The sequence below is a fragment of the Gambusia affinis genome, linkage group LG12 (genome assembly GCF_019740435.1).
Source record: "Gambusia affinis linkage group LG12, SWU_Gaff_1.0, whole genome shotgun sequence".
Taxonomy (NCBI): domain Eukaryota; kingdom Metazoa; phylum Chordata; class Actinopteri; order Cyprinodontiformes; family Poeciliidae; genus Gambusia; species Gambusia affinis.
In genome coordinates, this window is record NC_057879.1 from 19,670,652 (window position 1) to 19,688,446 (window position 17,795).

At 37.8% G+C, this 17,795-nt stretch overlaps 1 protein-coding gene across 1 annotated transcript in view; it reads right to left on the reverse strand.

The window, feature by feature from the left end:
* Positions 1–1,728: 1,728 nt before the first annotated feature.
* Positions 1,729–17,795, reverse strand: part of insra (insulin receptor a) — a 58,878-nt gene continuing 42,811 nt past the window's right edge. The window contains exons 9-21 of the mRNA XM_044135086.1: positions 15,402–15,569; positions 14,314–14,512; positions 13,331–13,614; positions 12,599–12,738; positions 11,993–12,152; positions 11,191–11,290; positions 11,035–11,102; positions 9,897–10,126; positions 8,408–8,518; positions 6,892–7,051; positions 4,812–4,941; positions 4,489–4,623; positions 1,729–3,341 (exon numbers count right to left, since the gene is read on the reverse strand). Coding sequence (XP_043991021.1) covers positions 2,984–3,341; positions 4,489–4,623; positions 4,812–4,941; positions 6,892–7,051; positions 8,408–8,518; positions 9,897–10,126; positions 11,035–11,102; positions 11,191–11,290; positions 11,993–12,152; positions 12,599–12,738; positions 13,331–13,614; positions 14,314–14,512; positions 15,402–15,569 — 2,243 coding nt within the window. The 3' untranslated portion in view covers positions 1,729–2,983. The remainder of the gene's footprint in view (positions 3,342–4,488; positions 4,624–4,811; positions 4,942–6,891; positions 7,052–8,407; positions 8,519–9,896; positions 10,127–11,034; positions 11,103–11,190; positions 11,291–11,992; positions 12,153–12,598; positions 12,739–13,330; positions 13,615–14,313; positions 14,513–15,401; positions 15,570–17,795) is intronic.

A 17,795-nucleotide genomic window follows, 5' to 3' on the forward strand; every position in this document is an offset into this window, starting at 1 on the left:
ATAATAATAATAATAATAATAATAATAATAATTTTTATTTAGGTCTTTTTTTAAACATTTACAATTTTTAAGATTTTAGAGTTGTTGTTCAGGTATTAGTCTTCCAGTCTTTTAATAACACACAATTATTAAGTGATATTTTCAAATTTCCTATCAACATTAAACACTTTTAAGTCCAGAGTAGCGTTGGATAAATGATGTTCTTCAAATATGCTAAGAAATTGAACCCAAAATGAGGTCCTAATTAAAGAGAGGTTCACTTTTATACAAAATTTACTGTGCGTGCTTCGCTGCACTGTGCTTTACTAAAATTTAGAGTGGTAAAATCTGCTATAAATGAAAAACATTGTGTCTTTTTTGTATATGTGTCACTTATATCTTCATCATATTGACGGTGTTTATTTCAGTTTTAAACAGCAGGTGGCACTGTTACACTTCTTAAAGCATTTCCTTCAAATCTCAAGTTCTCAAGTTCGTTAAATTGACAAACTTATTAAATTAAGTTCGTCAATTTAATAAGGGATACTTAATAAACTTTTGATTCCTCCTGCGTGTTTTACCATGTGCTATTACTTACTTTTATTCTTATTATTTTACTGTTTTTTTCTTCTTCTTAAAATTAAGGAAATTAAAAGAAAGCGTAAATCATTAAAGCCAGTTCAAAGTCCTGCCAGGTGTTGCTATTCCAAGAAATTAGAAATTAACCCCCCAGTCAGACCTCTTGCTAAATATTAAGACAGTACAAGCCCTTTAAGAGCCTTCATGATCTTGATTTGACAGCCCTGATGTAGGTGGTTGTTTTATATAAATAATGGATGAAAAAGTACTAGTTGTGAAGCTAGATAATCCAACAGCAAAACAAGACATTATGGCTTATAATATGGGTAAAAATAAATAAATCTTTTTCCACTGGCAAATTATTTGACTTATAAGAATGATTGATTTAAAGCAACCTCATATATTGTGCTGAAAAGTTATTTTTCATGAAACATCACTAAAAAGTACTTGGTAAGATTTTGTGTTTTTGCAGTGTAGGTTAATTGGTTTCCCTAAATTGTCCTTAGGTGTGAGTGCGAGTGTATGTAAATAGCTGCTTTGTGCGTCTCTGTGTTGCCATGGCAACCTGTCCAGGGCGTGTCCTGCCTCTGCTAGAGATATGAGCCAGCGGTTATTTATGGACGATGGATGATGGCTGTTTCTTTTGACTGGAAGTAACATTAGTGTTCTAGGTAAACCCAGCTAGAATCAACCTCAAATAAAACTAGAAAAACTAAAAAAAGCCTCACGATTATTATTATTATTAATAATAATAATAATAATAATGATACACAGGCTTTCCTCCAGTGTATTATAAGCCACCAGTCTTTACTTGTGCACCAACCAGGCTAAGCATTGCTTTTTTATTTAGGTTCTTTTTAAAATATTTGCACTTTCTAAGATTTTAGAGTTGTTGTTCAGGTATTAGTCTTCCAATCTTTTAATAACACACAAATATCAAGTGATATTTTACAATTTTCTGTCAACTTTAAACATTTTTTAACTCAAAAACACGACGGGTCACTGGATGAATGACTGCCGAGCGCCCCAACCACCGGGCTTAGCACGTCTTCTGGGGGAAACCTGGAAGTAATGAGGTAAAACCAGCCAATCACACATATATTGTAAAAAGTTGTGTAGCAAATTAATTCTAAAAGTCAAAGAAGAAAAAAAATGCACATTTGTCACAAATGCACCTTGCTGCATTATTTACAGCACTCTATTTTTATTTTGATCTTGATAAGATGGGCAGACATTTTAAAGCTGGAGACACCAACACTCCTCCTCCTGGGCATCACACTGTAAAAAGACCAAGTGCTGTTGGTTCAGCACAAGTCAGAAAAAAAGCTAATTAGTAAATGACTTTCTGGATTAGAAAAAAAACATAAGAGACTAACATGTATAAACATTATCTTACCGGAAATACCTCAAGAATGACAACATAACTGTATACAAAAACATCAATATAAGATTTATATATATATATATAGTTATATTTCTTAACTTCTATACCCACTAAAATATACCAACAAAGCAGCTATTGGTAAATCTGACGAACCTGTTTGCCAACATGTCTCTGAAAACAGTTTAAATATCCTTCAGCTGTAGATGTGAAAACTCAAATACATGAGAGAGGAAATAAAAGGAGGGAAAACAGAAATAACAGATATGTCAATAAATAAAAAACAAAACAGAACCCAAAATAAGTCCTGTGTTTTTATCCTGTGTGCCATTTTTGGAATACTGCAGTGTGAGGAGGTAAGCTACTTCAGCCAGCTTCTCCAGTGGATCAGAGTTTGTTCCAGGATGAGTCATCTTTTGGACCATCCAGCAGTCTCTTTTGTTTCATTTTCAGTTCATCATCCACATGCATTCAAAGATTCAGTTCCATGACGACCGATGTAGGCCACAGACAAAAAGAGAAGGGCACTTTTATTCCCCAAAACGAAGCAACCCGGGGGACAGATTGAGGGGGGGATGAGGGACGCGGCCTGGACGAAAAAGAGGTTCAGTGGGTTTAGCAGCCTTCTTGTTTGTCAAGAGTTTGTTTCACAGTTGAATCCAAAATCCACCCAGTCGAGCACAACATTGGCAATATACATATATATATATATATATATGTATATATATATATATATATATATATATATATATATATATATATATATGTTCAGTATATAAAGTACAATCTTGAACAACAGAGAAGCAGGAGGTTTGTCCTTAAATACAAAAAGTGTCTCGTGGCGTCCGTGCGTGGACTCGCTGTAGTGTGTTTGTGGCATCTGGAGAGAAAAATAAAGTCCTGAGATGTGTGTTGAGGGGTTTCTGAGGACAAAGTGATCAAAGTGTGATCTATCTATCTCTCTCTCTCTATATATATATATATATAAAATGAGAACAAAAATAGATTTTATTCTGTAGCATGGACGTGGTGTTAAGGGATGTGTTAGGATGGGCTGGACCGCGGCAGCGCTAATATCCGTCCGTTGGTTTTGCCCCCGTTCATGTGCGTGAAGGGGATGTGGTGCTCCTCGTAGCTGCCCCTCAGGCCCACGGAGGACGCCTCGTCTCTGTCCGAGCACTGCTCCCTCTGGGAGTACGACGACGGGTCCAGGGGGATGCTCTCCATGTTCTCCATGTCCAGGTCGAAGTCCTCGCTCTCTGGCAGCTTGTTGTCCTCGCTATAGAAGAAGGAGACCTCCCGGAACGAGGGGTGCAGGTCGTCCTTCAGCATCTCGATGATCTCCTGGAAGGTCGGACGCATCTTCGGGTTGTACTGCCAGGACATCTGCATCAGGTTGTGTCTGTGGGACGAGATGGGGAGAGTGAGATCTAGCTGATGTTTAACCCTTTATGAACCAAAGTTTCAAATCTCCGCCTGGATATTTTTGCTTATTTTAATTGTACGCAGTTCTTTAAATGTTCTGAGTAAATATATTTGCCCATTTATCCAAGTTATTCTCACAATTTACGGTCTATTAAAAGAGCGCCCATCAGACTAATTTCACTACCTGCTACGGCGGGGGTGAGATTACCGTAATAACCCGATATTGGCTGCAAAGTGGAACGTCTCCCCTTTCAGAAACCGCTGGCATTTTTCAGCAAAATATCACAAAGTTACGGTACTGCAAATTTGAACGGGTTACCAGCACTACGTCCGCTCTGGAAGGGTTAAAAATATAAAAAATATATTTATATTATCAAATGTGATAAAGGCGACGTACTACACTTCCTTCACCAGGATATACAAAACATGGAGCGTCTTGTCACTTTAAACTAAATAAGCTGCTGCTGGCCACATCCTCTCAACTCAACAGTTACACTTTCATGTGAAAATAGCTGCAAACAGATGTGCAATTTTACAAATGCACATCTTTGAAAAGCAAAAGTGGAGCTTCCTGCACAACCAACAAGAATGGATTAAGTGGATGGAAGGTCAACAAGAAAACACATTTATTGCCTAAAATGCCATAATAAGAATCCTTTAATGTATACTTGATCATTTGTAGTAAAGGATGAATTAAAAGAATGCAGCTAAAAATACTTCTAATATGAGTGGAAAATATTTACAGACAAATATTTCTGCAAATTTAAGATATACCATTTAATCTTAAATGCAAAATGCATATTTTTTTGTATAGTTTTGGTTTAATTACTGCTCTAAGTATGTTATTTATTCAGAAAATAACATTTTGGAGTCTGTTTACTCCTGTTAATTAATTGGCAACTAAATTAGTTGAAGATTATTTCAGTAACCGATTAATCGTTTCAGCCTTACATTCAATACTTTTCCACACTGAAACTTGCTACTGGCACCTGCTTTACTCTATATTAGCAGAACAACCCTGCTCTTCTTTACACATAAATAAAGAGAATATAAAAATAGCTGCCTTGCCTTAAAGTTAATATATTATTATTATAGAGATAAACAGGTTTTGTGTGTGTGCTTACAGTCTGTCTGCACAGTTGTCTGGCCGGTCCAGGAAGCCTCCGTCCATGACGAACTTGAGGACCTGTTCGTTGGACAGGCCCTGGTACGGCTGCTCGGCCAGGGTGCTGATTTCCCACAGCACGACCCCAAACGACCTGGTAAACATAGACATCAGCTGGTTAGACGTCTGACAGACTAACAAGTCTGTCTGTAAACACTCTGAGGCCAGAAACGGAGCCGGTGCTGGTGAATACCAACAGAGAAAAGGTTTACAGGTTGGTTTTCTGGTCTGGTTGGGTTGTTCTTGGTGAAATGTTTAAGAATAATCTGTGTTTTTACTTACCAGCAGTCTGAATGCGCAGTGAAGACGCCGTCCTTTAGGGACTCCGGTGCCATCCACCTGACAGGCAGCAGGCCCTTCCCTCCCTTCCGGTAGTAATCCGTCTCATAGATGTCCCTCGTCATGCCGAAGTCTGGGAACAAAACGTGATTGTAAGATTCAGAAATTAAGCTAGAAGGATTCAGATATTTCCTCTTTTTGACTGGTCTGTTTTATCTACTTCTTACAGGTGACCCATTACATCTTCCTTGAACAGGTTAGGATTGGTCTATGGTCTATACAAAACATGTTCATTACATTTTTGGCTCAAAATTATTCTTAAATAATGAGACTTTAGTTCAGTCAGTTCTGCCTACTTGAGCTTTTTAAGCTGCTTTAGGGTGTTTTGTCCCTTTAAATCCAAATAAGCTGCTGCTGGCCACACCCCCAAACTCAACATTTCACTCGCATGTGAAAATGGCTGCAATTAGACACGCAATTATACCACCATACATGTTTGAAAAGCAAAAGTAGAGCCTCCTGTGCAAACAACAAGATTGCAGAAAGTGGTTTCTGGAAGGTAAGTTAACAACAAAACACTTTCAGCAGCCATTGTACAGCTGACCAAGCGTGCTGGAGCTCAGCTTGGGTTGCCAGGCAATGGTATGGGGTCCACTGAGGTTGCTAGGTAACAGCAGAGTCCCCGTTGAATGTGGGTTTTTGAAGTGGCTCCTTTTCCAGACGCAAAAAATATTAACTTTTTGCCAAAAAAACCCAACAACAAACCAGCTGTTCTGTTTCTAGAAGCAGTAGAGATCCAAATGGAAGAACAAAAACATGCAAAGTATGAACTTTGCATGACAGAAGGAGTTGCCTGTTAACTGTGACTGGAGCTTTTCAGGCCATGTATTTTGTAAATCTTTATTTTCCACAGTTTGAACCAGTGAACAAATTTCAAAAAGCTCCAAAATGAAGAAAAAAAATATCATTCAACATCAGTCTTCATAACATGAGTGCCAGTAATGATTAACTGCTCTCAGAGGAGCACAGTTTTTGGCTGTGTGGTCCTGTTTTTAAAGCACAATAACATAGTTGTGCAACCCAGTGCTGACACAAGCAGGTTGTTGAATTAGTCAAGAATTGGCACACATTCTGTGGCACTTACAACCCTAAAAAGTGGAGTGTGAAACATTATGACACAACAAGTGGACAAATGACCTGAAAACTGTAAAGGTTCAGTTGTGCTGCAAACTGCAACCTAAATAATGACCCAATGTCACTGAAACAGTTCGCATTTTCCTCATGTTAAAAACTTTAAAGTATTTAATTTGAATTTTACATGCTAGGCTCGGCGTTTGTGACATGTAGCTCCCATAAATGTTAAAGAATCAACTGTTTTAAATATACATTTTATAACAAAGAATGGTTTGCGCTGTTTTTTAATATGATAAGTAGATTTCGCACAACAAAGTGACACAAAAATATCATTAATGTTGTTGTAGATATATATTTTTTTGCCATAAAGTTGGAAACTTTTAGTCTTTTTTTTTCTCGATTGTCCACAAATTTCACCACCCCAGAGAAGGAAATGTATTCGCTTCCTTTCCTGTAAACATTTTATATTCTTCTTTATTTTAAAATCTAAATACACAAATTAAACAGAGCTCTTTAAACCCGGCAGCAAATTTCCAGAAGTAGAGATTTATGACAATCTTTAGGTTTAATTAAGTGTTATTTAGCTACACTGAAGGCAAATGTGGCTCCAAGTTTAAAGACAGTAGTACTTTAAAGGCCTCAGAAAGACTGAAAAGTTTCGAAATGTTTATGAATGAGAAATTAAACGTCTTCAAGAAACAATGAGCTCAATGAGCTTTAGCTACATTGAAAAGAAGAATGGGTAAAAAATTAAATCTGTAGACGTATGAAAACCATCTACTTATCTTCTAATTTACAATGCATCTCCATTATATATACATCGTATAGGCATAATTAAGAAAGTACACTTTTCACAGATTTCATAAGAATGTGTGACTTCATGCTGCCACCAGAGGGCGACATCAGAAAGCTTTTACTGCTAAACCTACAGCCTCCAAGCAAAACGTACCTCCTATCTTGACTGTGAAATCATGAGCCACCATGCAGTTTCTGGCTGCCAGGTCTCTGTGGACAAACTTCTTGGCGTTGAGGTAAGCCATGCCGTCTGCGATCTCGGCAGCCATTTGGATCATCTCTTTCAGAGTGGGAGCTGGACGCCCCGGGTTATTCTGAGGGACAGGAGACATGATTTTAAACATGATCTATAGCAAACTGGCCTGTTTTCCTGAAATGCTTTCAGCTAGCGCCAGAGGTAACTGTTTAAATCTTCTGTCAACATCCCTCAGTCCTCTGCCCAATCCGATTAATATGTTTACAGACATTAAACCAGCGTTCCCTTAAACATTACACTGGCAGTGATTTAAATACAGATATTAAAACATCCAATGTAAATGTTTTTGCAAAAACTGTGGAAATAATCTTGTGTTTCTATGCGCAATCTTTCATGATGTTGCAGTCAGAGAGAACGCTAAAACGAAAAACTAAGCTAAACCCAAAGAACAATAAGGGTCAAATAAAAATAGTGCCTTAAAACAAAACACTGGGCCAGAAGAGGAGAGAGCAACACAATGATGTGTCAACATCACTACAAATAGATACAAAGTATCGATATGGCTTAAAAATAAAATCTCACATTTTTTCATACCAGATCTAATTTCCAGCCTTAACAGATTTGTTTTTCTTGCTTTTCTTTCTAAAACATTGCACTTTTAAAAAGTGGATTTTAGTTCAATTATCTTTTCTTTGAGTTTTACTTTTGTTATCAGAAATAAGAATGCATTTTTCCAGTGGTACGTCTTCAAATTAAGAGAAAAAAGTAGTTTAAATTAGAAAAAAATCTTCCAAATTATCAGGATCTGACGTGGTTCTTTCTTCGAAATAGTTTGAACAATCGTTTCACAGTCCGGCTACTGGTAATAATTTGATGCTGATGTGCTAAAATATGACGCGTTTCCTTATCTGTAAAACCAACAGTAGAACTTCACAAGATGCTCAACATTCCTCTCTTCATATTTTTTTTATCTTTTTGTGTTTGAGTTCTCATAAAATTGCTACTTCTTTCTCCGAATATGAATTCACTCTTAAAATATTAAAACTTTATTCTCATTTTATTAAAAAGAAAATCTTAGCCCTAATATTCTCAAAAGCCCAAATAAATAGAAGTTAAAGACGCTTGTCAACAAGATGACGGCACTGGGTGAGCTGACATGTAGTTCAAAAATTAATCAACATTTTATTGATTGATTAATCAATAAAACAGGTTAAGTACCTTTAGCGTCTGAATTCTTCATTAAAAAAGGGCTCTTAGTTCAGAGACTTTCAGTTCAGAAAATCTCATCAGTAGATTCCCCAATTCACATTCTTATCTTTAAAAGAAAAATTTTCATTCGGGGCTAAAAATAAAAAGAACTGTCAGAAATTTGAATTTGTACCTCCCGGGCCGGGACCGGTGGTGTATTTTTTCCACAAAAAAGCAGAAGTGAGAGGAAGAAACAAAACTAGCGAGTGAAACCAAGATGTGCTACCTCAGCGTCAGGCCGCAGAGAGCGCAGGTAGCTCTTCAGGTCTCCGTGGGTCATCAGCTCCATCACCACCAGCGTCGGCTGGCCCTTCGACACAACGCCCATCAAGCGCACCTGAGAGGAAACAGCATTACTTATTACATTATAACTTCATATGACGTATCTCTCACCTTAAATACTCAAATTTAAGACTTTTTAAGACCACAAAGAATAAAATTTAAGACCTATATCAAGCCTGTATTAGCTTGCTAGCTTGTTACTGGTAGCCTTAACTGTGTTGAGTGACACTAATGTAGTGACAAAAATGTCTGGGCATGACTCAAACGTTTGCCTGACAAAAAAGAAAAAAAACAACTAGATAGAATATATGAGATTGAATAGTCCTGCCATGACAAAAAGACCTTTTATTAGTAACAAATTTAAGACTTTTGAAAGGTGACCTATTATGCTTTCTTGAACAGTTTAGTATATGTTTATGGGCTGTAAAAGAAATATTTATTAATTTCTTTTCCACAAAATTATTCTTAGATAATGAGATTTTAGGCTAATTAGTTCTGCTAGTTTTGAATTTCTTACAGAATGAGCTGCTTTAAGGCGTCTTGTCACTTTAAATCCAGATAACCTGCTGCTGCCCACAATGTTTACACAAATGGCTGCAAACGATGTGCAATTACTTAACTGTACATGTTTGAAAAGCAGAAGTAGAGCCTCCTGCCAACCAAGAATGTAGCAAGTGGTTTCTGCATTCTTTTGTCAACAACAAAACACTTGCAGGATTCCCCACAGTGTATTATAAGCCTAGCGGGCCACCAGGCTTTACTTGATCCCCCACCAGACTAAAGGTTATTTGTTTATTGTACTTTAATACATCAGTAAAGCAAGTGTTGTTAATCTAGGCTTATATATAATAAAACATTCTATACATTTAAAAAGGATAATGGGATTTGATTATACATACAAAACCTACGGAAAGGCTAGTTTTATTTAGTGCACAGCTATATTCTCTGTTATTGAAGTTTTATTTCTCAAATTTCTCAATTTTTAGCCTTTTTTTAAACACAAAAACACAGTGGCTCGACTGGTGGACATCCCTACCACTGGGCTTAGCTCGTCATCTGGGAGAAACCTTGACTTGTCTTTTCCAGTGGCCATTATACACCATGTAAAGTGGTTAAAAACAGCTGACTAAATGTATTGGAGCTCATCTAGGGTTGCTAGGTGATGCTGGAACTTTGCTAGGGTTGCTAAGTAACAGGCTGTGCCTGCTGATTTGTTGCATTTTGGAGGTTTTTGAAAAGAGCACCAAAAGAGCATTTTTTTTAAGCACTTGGGCTTTTAGAAGCAGAAGATTTTTAGAAGCAGTAGAAACCAAAACGAAAGTACAAAAACATGCAATATTTGAAGATGAGTCATTTTAAGGCCTTAATTTTAAATAAATTAGTGTAAGACTTTGTAAGTATGTGCAGACATCCTGATGTATCAGTTTCTTTACCACATGGTGGCAGCTGAAGGACTTCATGACTGACGCCTCGTTCAGGAACTCGATCCTCTCCCTCAGGCTGGCTGACTCATTCACCGTCTTCACCGCCACGTACGTTTCGCCCTCGCCCTTCACGATGTCCTTAGCGATGCCCTCGTAGACCATGCCGAAGGAGCCCTGGCCCAGCTCCCTCAAGATGGCGATCTTCTCACGCGGCACCTCCCACTCATCCTCCTCATACACTGCAAACATATTTCAGGTTTTACAGCCTTCAGTTTCAGGGGATTACAGGAAGGCAGGTTAGAACAAGCCGAACAAGATCGTCTTCTGAGTTTTTATGAACACAATTAATGTCAAGTTCTCTGATGAAGCAGCCGCCTCGGTGTGATTTATTGGGGTTCAGATGCTTTGATGGCTCGAGTTTACGTTAAATATTTAAGAGATAAAACTGAATAAATACTTCTGCAAGCTATTGACTGGCAATGATGTTCTGCACCAACATCAAAAAATGTAAACAGATTAAATCAACTGAAGATGATTTACAAACAGGAAACATGTGGAAATTTCCATTGACAATGAAACATTTAAATGCCTCTTGAAGAACTGGGAATCTAACAGAAAAATGATCAAACAATGACGTTAAATACAAATACAATGAGTTGAACAGCTTGTTCTTCAAGGACCTTGACATTAATTGAGGGTTGTTTTTTTTTTTACATTTTTGTTATTGTTTTAGATAAAACAAAGTTTAAATCAAATACTTGGTGTTTTCTCTGCTTGGTGAAAACAATTTGACCTTTCAAAATCTTTTCCATCACAACCGGAAGTGTCACACATGGCTGTTTAAGGAATAAGAGGCCATTCCCTGCGTCGTTAAATAGCTTGTTTCCAGGCAGTAACTATTGATTAAATCCAGTTAGTGGCTTTTTTATTATTATTTTTGGCCATGCAGTGTATATATTAATTTAGCTGAATGGCTGTTTTTCTTTATCTAGTCTATGAATCAACTCCTTTGTTGAAGTGAAACTCTTTAGAAAACACAAGCAGCTAATGCTGTTGATTATTTCAGCTCCATTTAAACGGGATTCACTGAATGAGGCGCTAAAATCCCTGTGCAGTTAAAGAAACGTCTCAAACTCTTTCTGCTCACCATCATTAGCGCTGAGGTACTCTGGGTTTGAAGAGGCGTAAATGGGTCCGCTTGGTCCTTGGGTTTGACTGAAAGGAAGCGAACAAACACGTTGAGAAGACAAAGTGATAAAAATACATAAAATAAAAAACTGAAAGGAATGTGAAAGCTGCGCACTTCTTCCTGAACACGATGAATCCTGCCAGGCCCAGAAATATCAGCAGGACAAAGCAGACAATCGGCCCGATGATGATCTTCACGATGGAGAGAGGGTCACCTGTTCAAAACACACCGTCACATTTCAGGTGGGAAAGAAAACACTCAAAAGACAGGTTGCTAATTATACATGAACCATACCTGGATGGACACTAAAACAATCATTTTTATCTACATTTTGAAAACTTTTACTGATAATTGTTTAGTGAAGCTCTGATTTTAAAAGAATCTAATTAAACAGATGTTCTATAATCATAGGAAATGTAAGAAAACAGCACTTTTTAAGTTTAGTTTTTTAATTTGTATCTAAATTTGGCAGTAATCTTCAATTATCTGAATTTTAGAGAGCAAAATAAAAACAAAAAAATTACCTTGTTCTGAAGAGAAAAATCCCTTAAAATGTGTGTTTCAACAAGTCAAAAACCCCAAACACACCAGGAATCAAACCATATCTTTGTTTTAGTAGAGCACAATTTTCAAGCATGTTTTCAGTTTATGGAGTAAATATTTGAGTTTGTGAAGAAAAAAGCAGATTCTCTCTCTGTATGGTGATACGTCATTCATTCAATAAATATTTTCTCCATGTTTCACTTTAGATAAGAAAATTCCCAGTAACACTGTAAGAAATGTGAGCTTTACTCTCATTTTTTAAAAACACGCTGCTCCTATTTTGAATGCAGCTGTACTTTTTGTCCCTCGTCTCCTCCGGTAGTTTTCATGAAAAGTTGTCTCTGAGCTCAGTTTTTCTTCCACAGACACTTACTCGGATCCTGGACGTAGAAGTACGAGGGCTCGGTCCACGACCCGTTTCCAGCCAGCGACGTGGCTCGGATTCTAACCGAGTAATTCCCAGGATGCATCACTTTCAGCTTGCAGCCGCGGGACGCTTTGTACATGTTTCTGGACACGCAGTGGGGCAGCTCCTGCAAGGAGGTTTGGGAAAATTAACGGTTATTTTTTATTTTCTCTGATTTTTAAATGTTTATTTTGACTTTCATGTCGATATTTTATGCTTCAAAACTTCATATTTTGCTTTCCCTACTAGAAAAACAACGTGTGGTTACAAAAACATGTTTTTAACAGAAACAACAATTTATCCCTGAGATGAAGCGTATGTTTTTTCCACTTGTTTCCATGGATACTAAAACACAGCACAGCACTAAAATTACTCGCCCATTAGTTCTCATCAAACTACCATCAGGCAAATTTCTAAATAAGTCACGTAGACATGGCCTCTCCACACTGCTGCGCTCTGTGGATGGAGTTAATTTGTTGCTCATAAAATTGTTAAAAGTTGCTGTTAGTCATGAATAAGCCAGAAGACGCTGCTCTGTGTTGGAGGATCTACGTAAAATAAGTGAGTCTTTACCTCGGCGTCTCCGACTCTCTTGTAGTTCACCTCATACAGGATGATGATGCCGTTTGGCGCTGCAGGCTCCTTCCAGTGTAGGTGCACCGTGTTTTCTGTCACTTCATGCGTGATTTCACCCAAGATGTTATCAGCTTTATCTGTGGGGAACAAAATCTTCCAGAATGACATGTTTCAACTTCACAGTTTCTACAAATTCAATATTTTTCCAGAGTCATTTTTCTGAGAGGCTGCAGGTCACTTTTTTCTGCACAGAATTGGGAAAATTGGTTTTTGTTAATTATGTTGCAAAAAGACTGGAAATGAACTGAACTTATTTAATTTCAAGATGACTCCCATAATTGTGACGGTTTTTAGTAACTATTTGTGTAGCTAAAAAAATCTATTAAGCTCTTTTAACTATCCAATTATTAGTTGGTTCATCCAAATAATATACAACAGATCAGCTCAGCACTTTTTTCATGTTAAGTCGAGTAAAATGGGATGAAATCTTCACATACTTTTTTAGCTGCGGATGATCAATAGTTCACTAAAGCGATTATTTTGTTGCATTTTAGGCAATAAAATGTTTACTTTCTTATTAAAAAAGGGTTTGAATTGTTTATTTGCATCTTTTAATGTATTTCCAATATTGCATAAATGAAAAATTTCCATCAGAATAACAGATAACTAAAATAATCGCTAGTTGCAGCCCTAGTCAAAAGCTTACTTTTCCATTTGGAGGTGTTTTACCTTCAGGCATAGTGCGGGCGCTGACGTACGCCGCCATGCTGCAGCGGCCCTGGTCAGTGGGATGGTTGCAGGCGTGGACCTCAATCTGGTAGCTGGTGAAGTGTCGCAAGTTGGAAATGACTGTGGACTCCTTGGCGTGGACAACCACCATGGTCTTTGGGTATTCCTTGTTCTCGTCCTCGTCGTTGGGGACCCCCGTGCTCCCTGGCGGGCTGGCGGCGGTGGTGAGGAAGGGCTGCGTCCGGTTGGCGATGCCCATCACAGAGCGCCGCTGTCTCGGGCGCCTAGAAAAAACAGACGTGTTTAAGTAAAAAAAAAACCACTAGGGTTGTCAACTTTAACACGTGATTAATCTAAAATGTTTAACGCATTTATATTGATTAATTAAAATCTAAATGTTTCTCTGTTCCAGAGAGTTACTTAGCTCAAAGCAGCACGTTACCCGGTCTTGTACTGCGGTCAACAATGCAGAATTGCAAACGCAAGTGAAAAGATGAGCAAAGAGAGAAAATTTTGCTTTAAAAAACATGAATGCCCGGTAACAGAGGCTATAGACCTCGATTCGGGCGTCCAGAGTTTAAATCCTGTCAATGTTTCCTTTGATGGATTCCTTTCCTCCACTCCTGTCAGATTACTGTCAAATAAAATGCAGCAGCGCAAAAAAAAAAAATCTTAAAAAAAATAAACAAAACAAAAACACTGCAGTGGACATTTGTACAAATCCAAGGCAGTGTCTAGCTATTTATTGCGTTGATAAGTTATTATTCCTTTGAAGGACAACCTGTTTATAGTTTACGCTTCTAAATTACGTCTTCCTGAACATAAAAACTGAGATGTTTGGTTTGAGACATATCACTCATTTCAAGCTTATCGAGTGAAGCTGCGGTTAATTGCAGCGCTAGAATGTTATTGAAATTCACAAAAACTTAAAAAAATACGTCTCTGATGACCTTAAAAAAATAAAAACCAGCCCTTTGACTTACTTGACCTCGAAAACTTCATTGTGAAGGTAGTTTTCAAAGGTTTTCCTGTACTCCGAGTCTTCTTTCTCCTTCTTGAGTTCCTTGTCCGTTTTTGGGCAGGCGCAACATTTCTTCCCCTGGCCCTGGTCCTCCGTCTGGTTCCACTTCTGCTCCTCGTCACTGTCCACCTGAGTGGGCACCCGTGACGGCAGCTTCATTCCTGGTGGCAGGCAGACATGCGGAGCGGGGAACAAAGACAGACATGACAGGTGAAATAAACAGCATATTCGCTATATCCACACACTCCTGCAGGGATTGTCTGTCATTGTCAACCTCTGCAGTGGAGATAAATTAACCCTGACAGGACCTCCCTGCAGACTCCAATCTCTATAAACATGCAGGCATTATAGAATCGATGTGGGAGCGCAGATTGGCGCTGACGGCTGGAGGCTGACGTGAGCCGAGCCGGGCTCAGAATAATTGAACCAAAATAAATGTTGGAACTCCGTTTGAACCCGAGCCAGAGCCAAACGAGGGTCTGGACTGTCTGAAGTTTCATTTCCAGATTACATTCACGTAAAGGAGAAGGAGCTCATAAAAAGAAGTACAGGTGCTTCTCAATAAATTCAATTTGTTTCAGAAAAGTGCTGGTTCAGTAGCACAATCCTTTTCCACAGCTAATACAAGATCTTTCTTCAAATGGAGGCCTCAAAGATGGAAAACATTTTTAGAGATCATATAATAGTGTAAAAAAAAAAACTCCTATTCATCTCCAATTAAGTCTCTATCAGGGATTCTGAAAGTCTGACTTTTCAGAAAACTTGACATAAAACGCTGCTAATAGACGATAGTTTAGTCATCATCAATATGTTACTGGATACGACATCACCTGTTAGCTCCTGGCCACACAATCCTGCAGGTGCCGTTACTGTGCATTTAGCCAAATCATTAAAACATAATGCATAATAATGTGTGACGTGACGGCCCATCCAGTAACGTATATCAATAAAAAAAAGTACTAAAAATCTTTGAAGTGACATTAGCCATCATGCAAAGTCATAAAAAAACACTCTTTTGAGCCAGAAGGCCAGAAACCAACAGCGTCTCACCTTTCTGGCAGTAATCAAACTTGTAGAGCTCGCTGGCCTCAGGCTGGCGCTGGTAGAAGACCAGGTAGTGGGTGATGTTCCCGTTGGGATCGTTGGGAGGTTTCCACTTCAGGATGATCTGAGACGACGAATTGGAGGAAGACATGGGGTCCAGTGGTACAGAGGGTTCTGCACAGACATTGAGGAAAGAACTGTTAACCAGGAAAGATATTTAATGCTCAACAGAGAACAAATGACAACAACTAGGATTAAAAAAAAGACTGTGTTGCATATCAATTTATTTTTGGAGTATTTGGAGTTAATGTTCAGAAATATTCTCAAATTCTGCATGTAATTTTGCTGAAAAACCTGGTTGTATTTTCTATTTCTATTCATTTTGATTCTGATTCTCATTTGGACCAGCTGAACCAATACGCCTCTTAATCGCTCTAAAACAACTTTTAATTAATTACAGTCACACAATCCAATTTCCTAACATATAAACTATGACTAGAATAGAAAAAATACTTTGGTTTGTAAAATGGGTACAAAATACTTAAAATGTTTTACATCAACAAATAACAAATTATAAGAGATTTTACTCAGGTTTTCAACAAATCTCTTCTATCAATAGTAGCCTGAAAAATTTAGCTCAGAAAAAAGGACGTATTGTTACCGAGCTTCTGGTTTCTGTGGTCTAAGTTTCCATAAGTTTACAATGGAAATGCACTAAATGCACATTTTTCAGCAACTTTGAGATAACCCACTTCACAGATTTGGTACAAATCTAGATATAAATCACAGTTCTTTGTTTTAGAAATTACGAGTGGAAAATTGCAGTTTCGATCCACTTTGCATTTCAGATTGTTGCTCGATAACTCAGCGCTTACTGGCACGTAGCCGCCTGCTCGGGTTCTCCCCGCAGCGCGTTTTAGTGTTTGATGTTTGCATCATCAACGGCTTTGGTTTTTGGTCGCAGGCCTTCATGTCACAAGTGGAAGGAAAATGATACTCTGCTTTAATTTTTTTTACTTTTACAAATAAAAGTCTGAAATTTGTGCCTTTTTTTCAGATTCTAAATAAAAGACAGAATTTCCTTCATAAATCCGTTATTTGGTACGTATAATCCTACTGAGTGAGTTAAACTCAGTTTCACAGAGGTGTCTGCCAACCTAAACAGAGTTGAGGTTGAAACTCGGTGGCGGCAGAATAATGCTATGGGAATGGTTTTTCTCAACTTAGCTTAGATGGGGCTAAGCAATAAGACAGCATAGAAAAAAAACTGTAAATGTTGAAAACCTTTAGTTTTGGTTGGAGGCTCGCTGTTGGATCAGTGGCCCAGTCAAAGTCCAGACCAAAATCAATTAAGAAATCTGGGGTGGTTTTTAATTGCTGCTCTCCATCCAATCGGAATAGGGTTGAACAACTTTGCAAAACACTTGGAGATTCTACAATCATTGACCAGTGAGGGGACGGCATCAAAAGTACACCACACTTTTCAGATTGATCTATAAAAATTAAAAACAATGGATCTATTTCCTTTCACTTTAGAGCAGTTTTTCTCAAACTCCAGTTTGAGAAAAACCACCTATTGTCCGCGTGTAAACAAACGTTTATTTGCCATGACGTTAGCTCAAAGTGCGACGCTACCGCTAGCTTACCAAAGGATTGTGTTTAAAAGTAATAACGGATAAATGTCTAAAGAACAGGTCACTAAAAAGAAAGCTTGAAGATTCAGGGAGAAAGTTTCTCACAGTGAGTTGCAGAACTTTTGTTTTTCAACATTATTGAAATGTAGGTTCTCAATGTGACGGTGCCGAGGCGGTGAACAGTGCTGCGCCCCACACTGACTAACTGCATCTTAATACCTAAAATAAAACTATTTATGCTAGGCTATCTACTAGCTTGAAGAGAATATTTTTGCCTAGAAAAGTTTATATGTCTTTTATAATGCCTCTAAATTACAAATAGCCCTGAAACTTTATTAGTGCTCACAATACTTGTAGTAAAGAACTTTCATTGTTTTCTATCATTTGAAAGCTTATAATTCATACTTTCAGGATCTGTAAATAACTCAAAATGCTCGAGTTGACGTGTTCATGGTTTTATTGTGGTCAGTCACATTTACAAAACAGCCTCCCTTCACATTATGAGAAACAAAGTCAATGAGTTAAGAGTCTAGTATTTTAATTCAAGGTTGTATATATTAGGATTTTGTGTTATTGTGGAGGTATATCATCAAATCCAAAAACATACATTAAAGTTTGAGATTATAATCTGACAAAATGTGAGAAACAAAAGGATTATGGATAGTTTAGGGACTAAACAATGGACGTGTTTTACCCCTATGTGAAGCTGCCAGCATAGTTATGAACTGACTTTTGTTTTAGTTCAAGGTCATTTTAAGGACTCGGG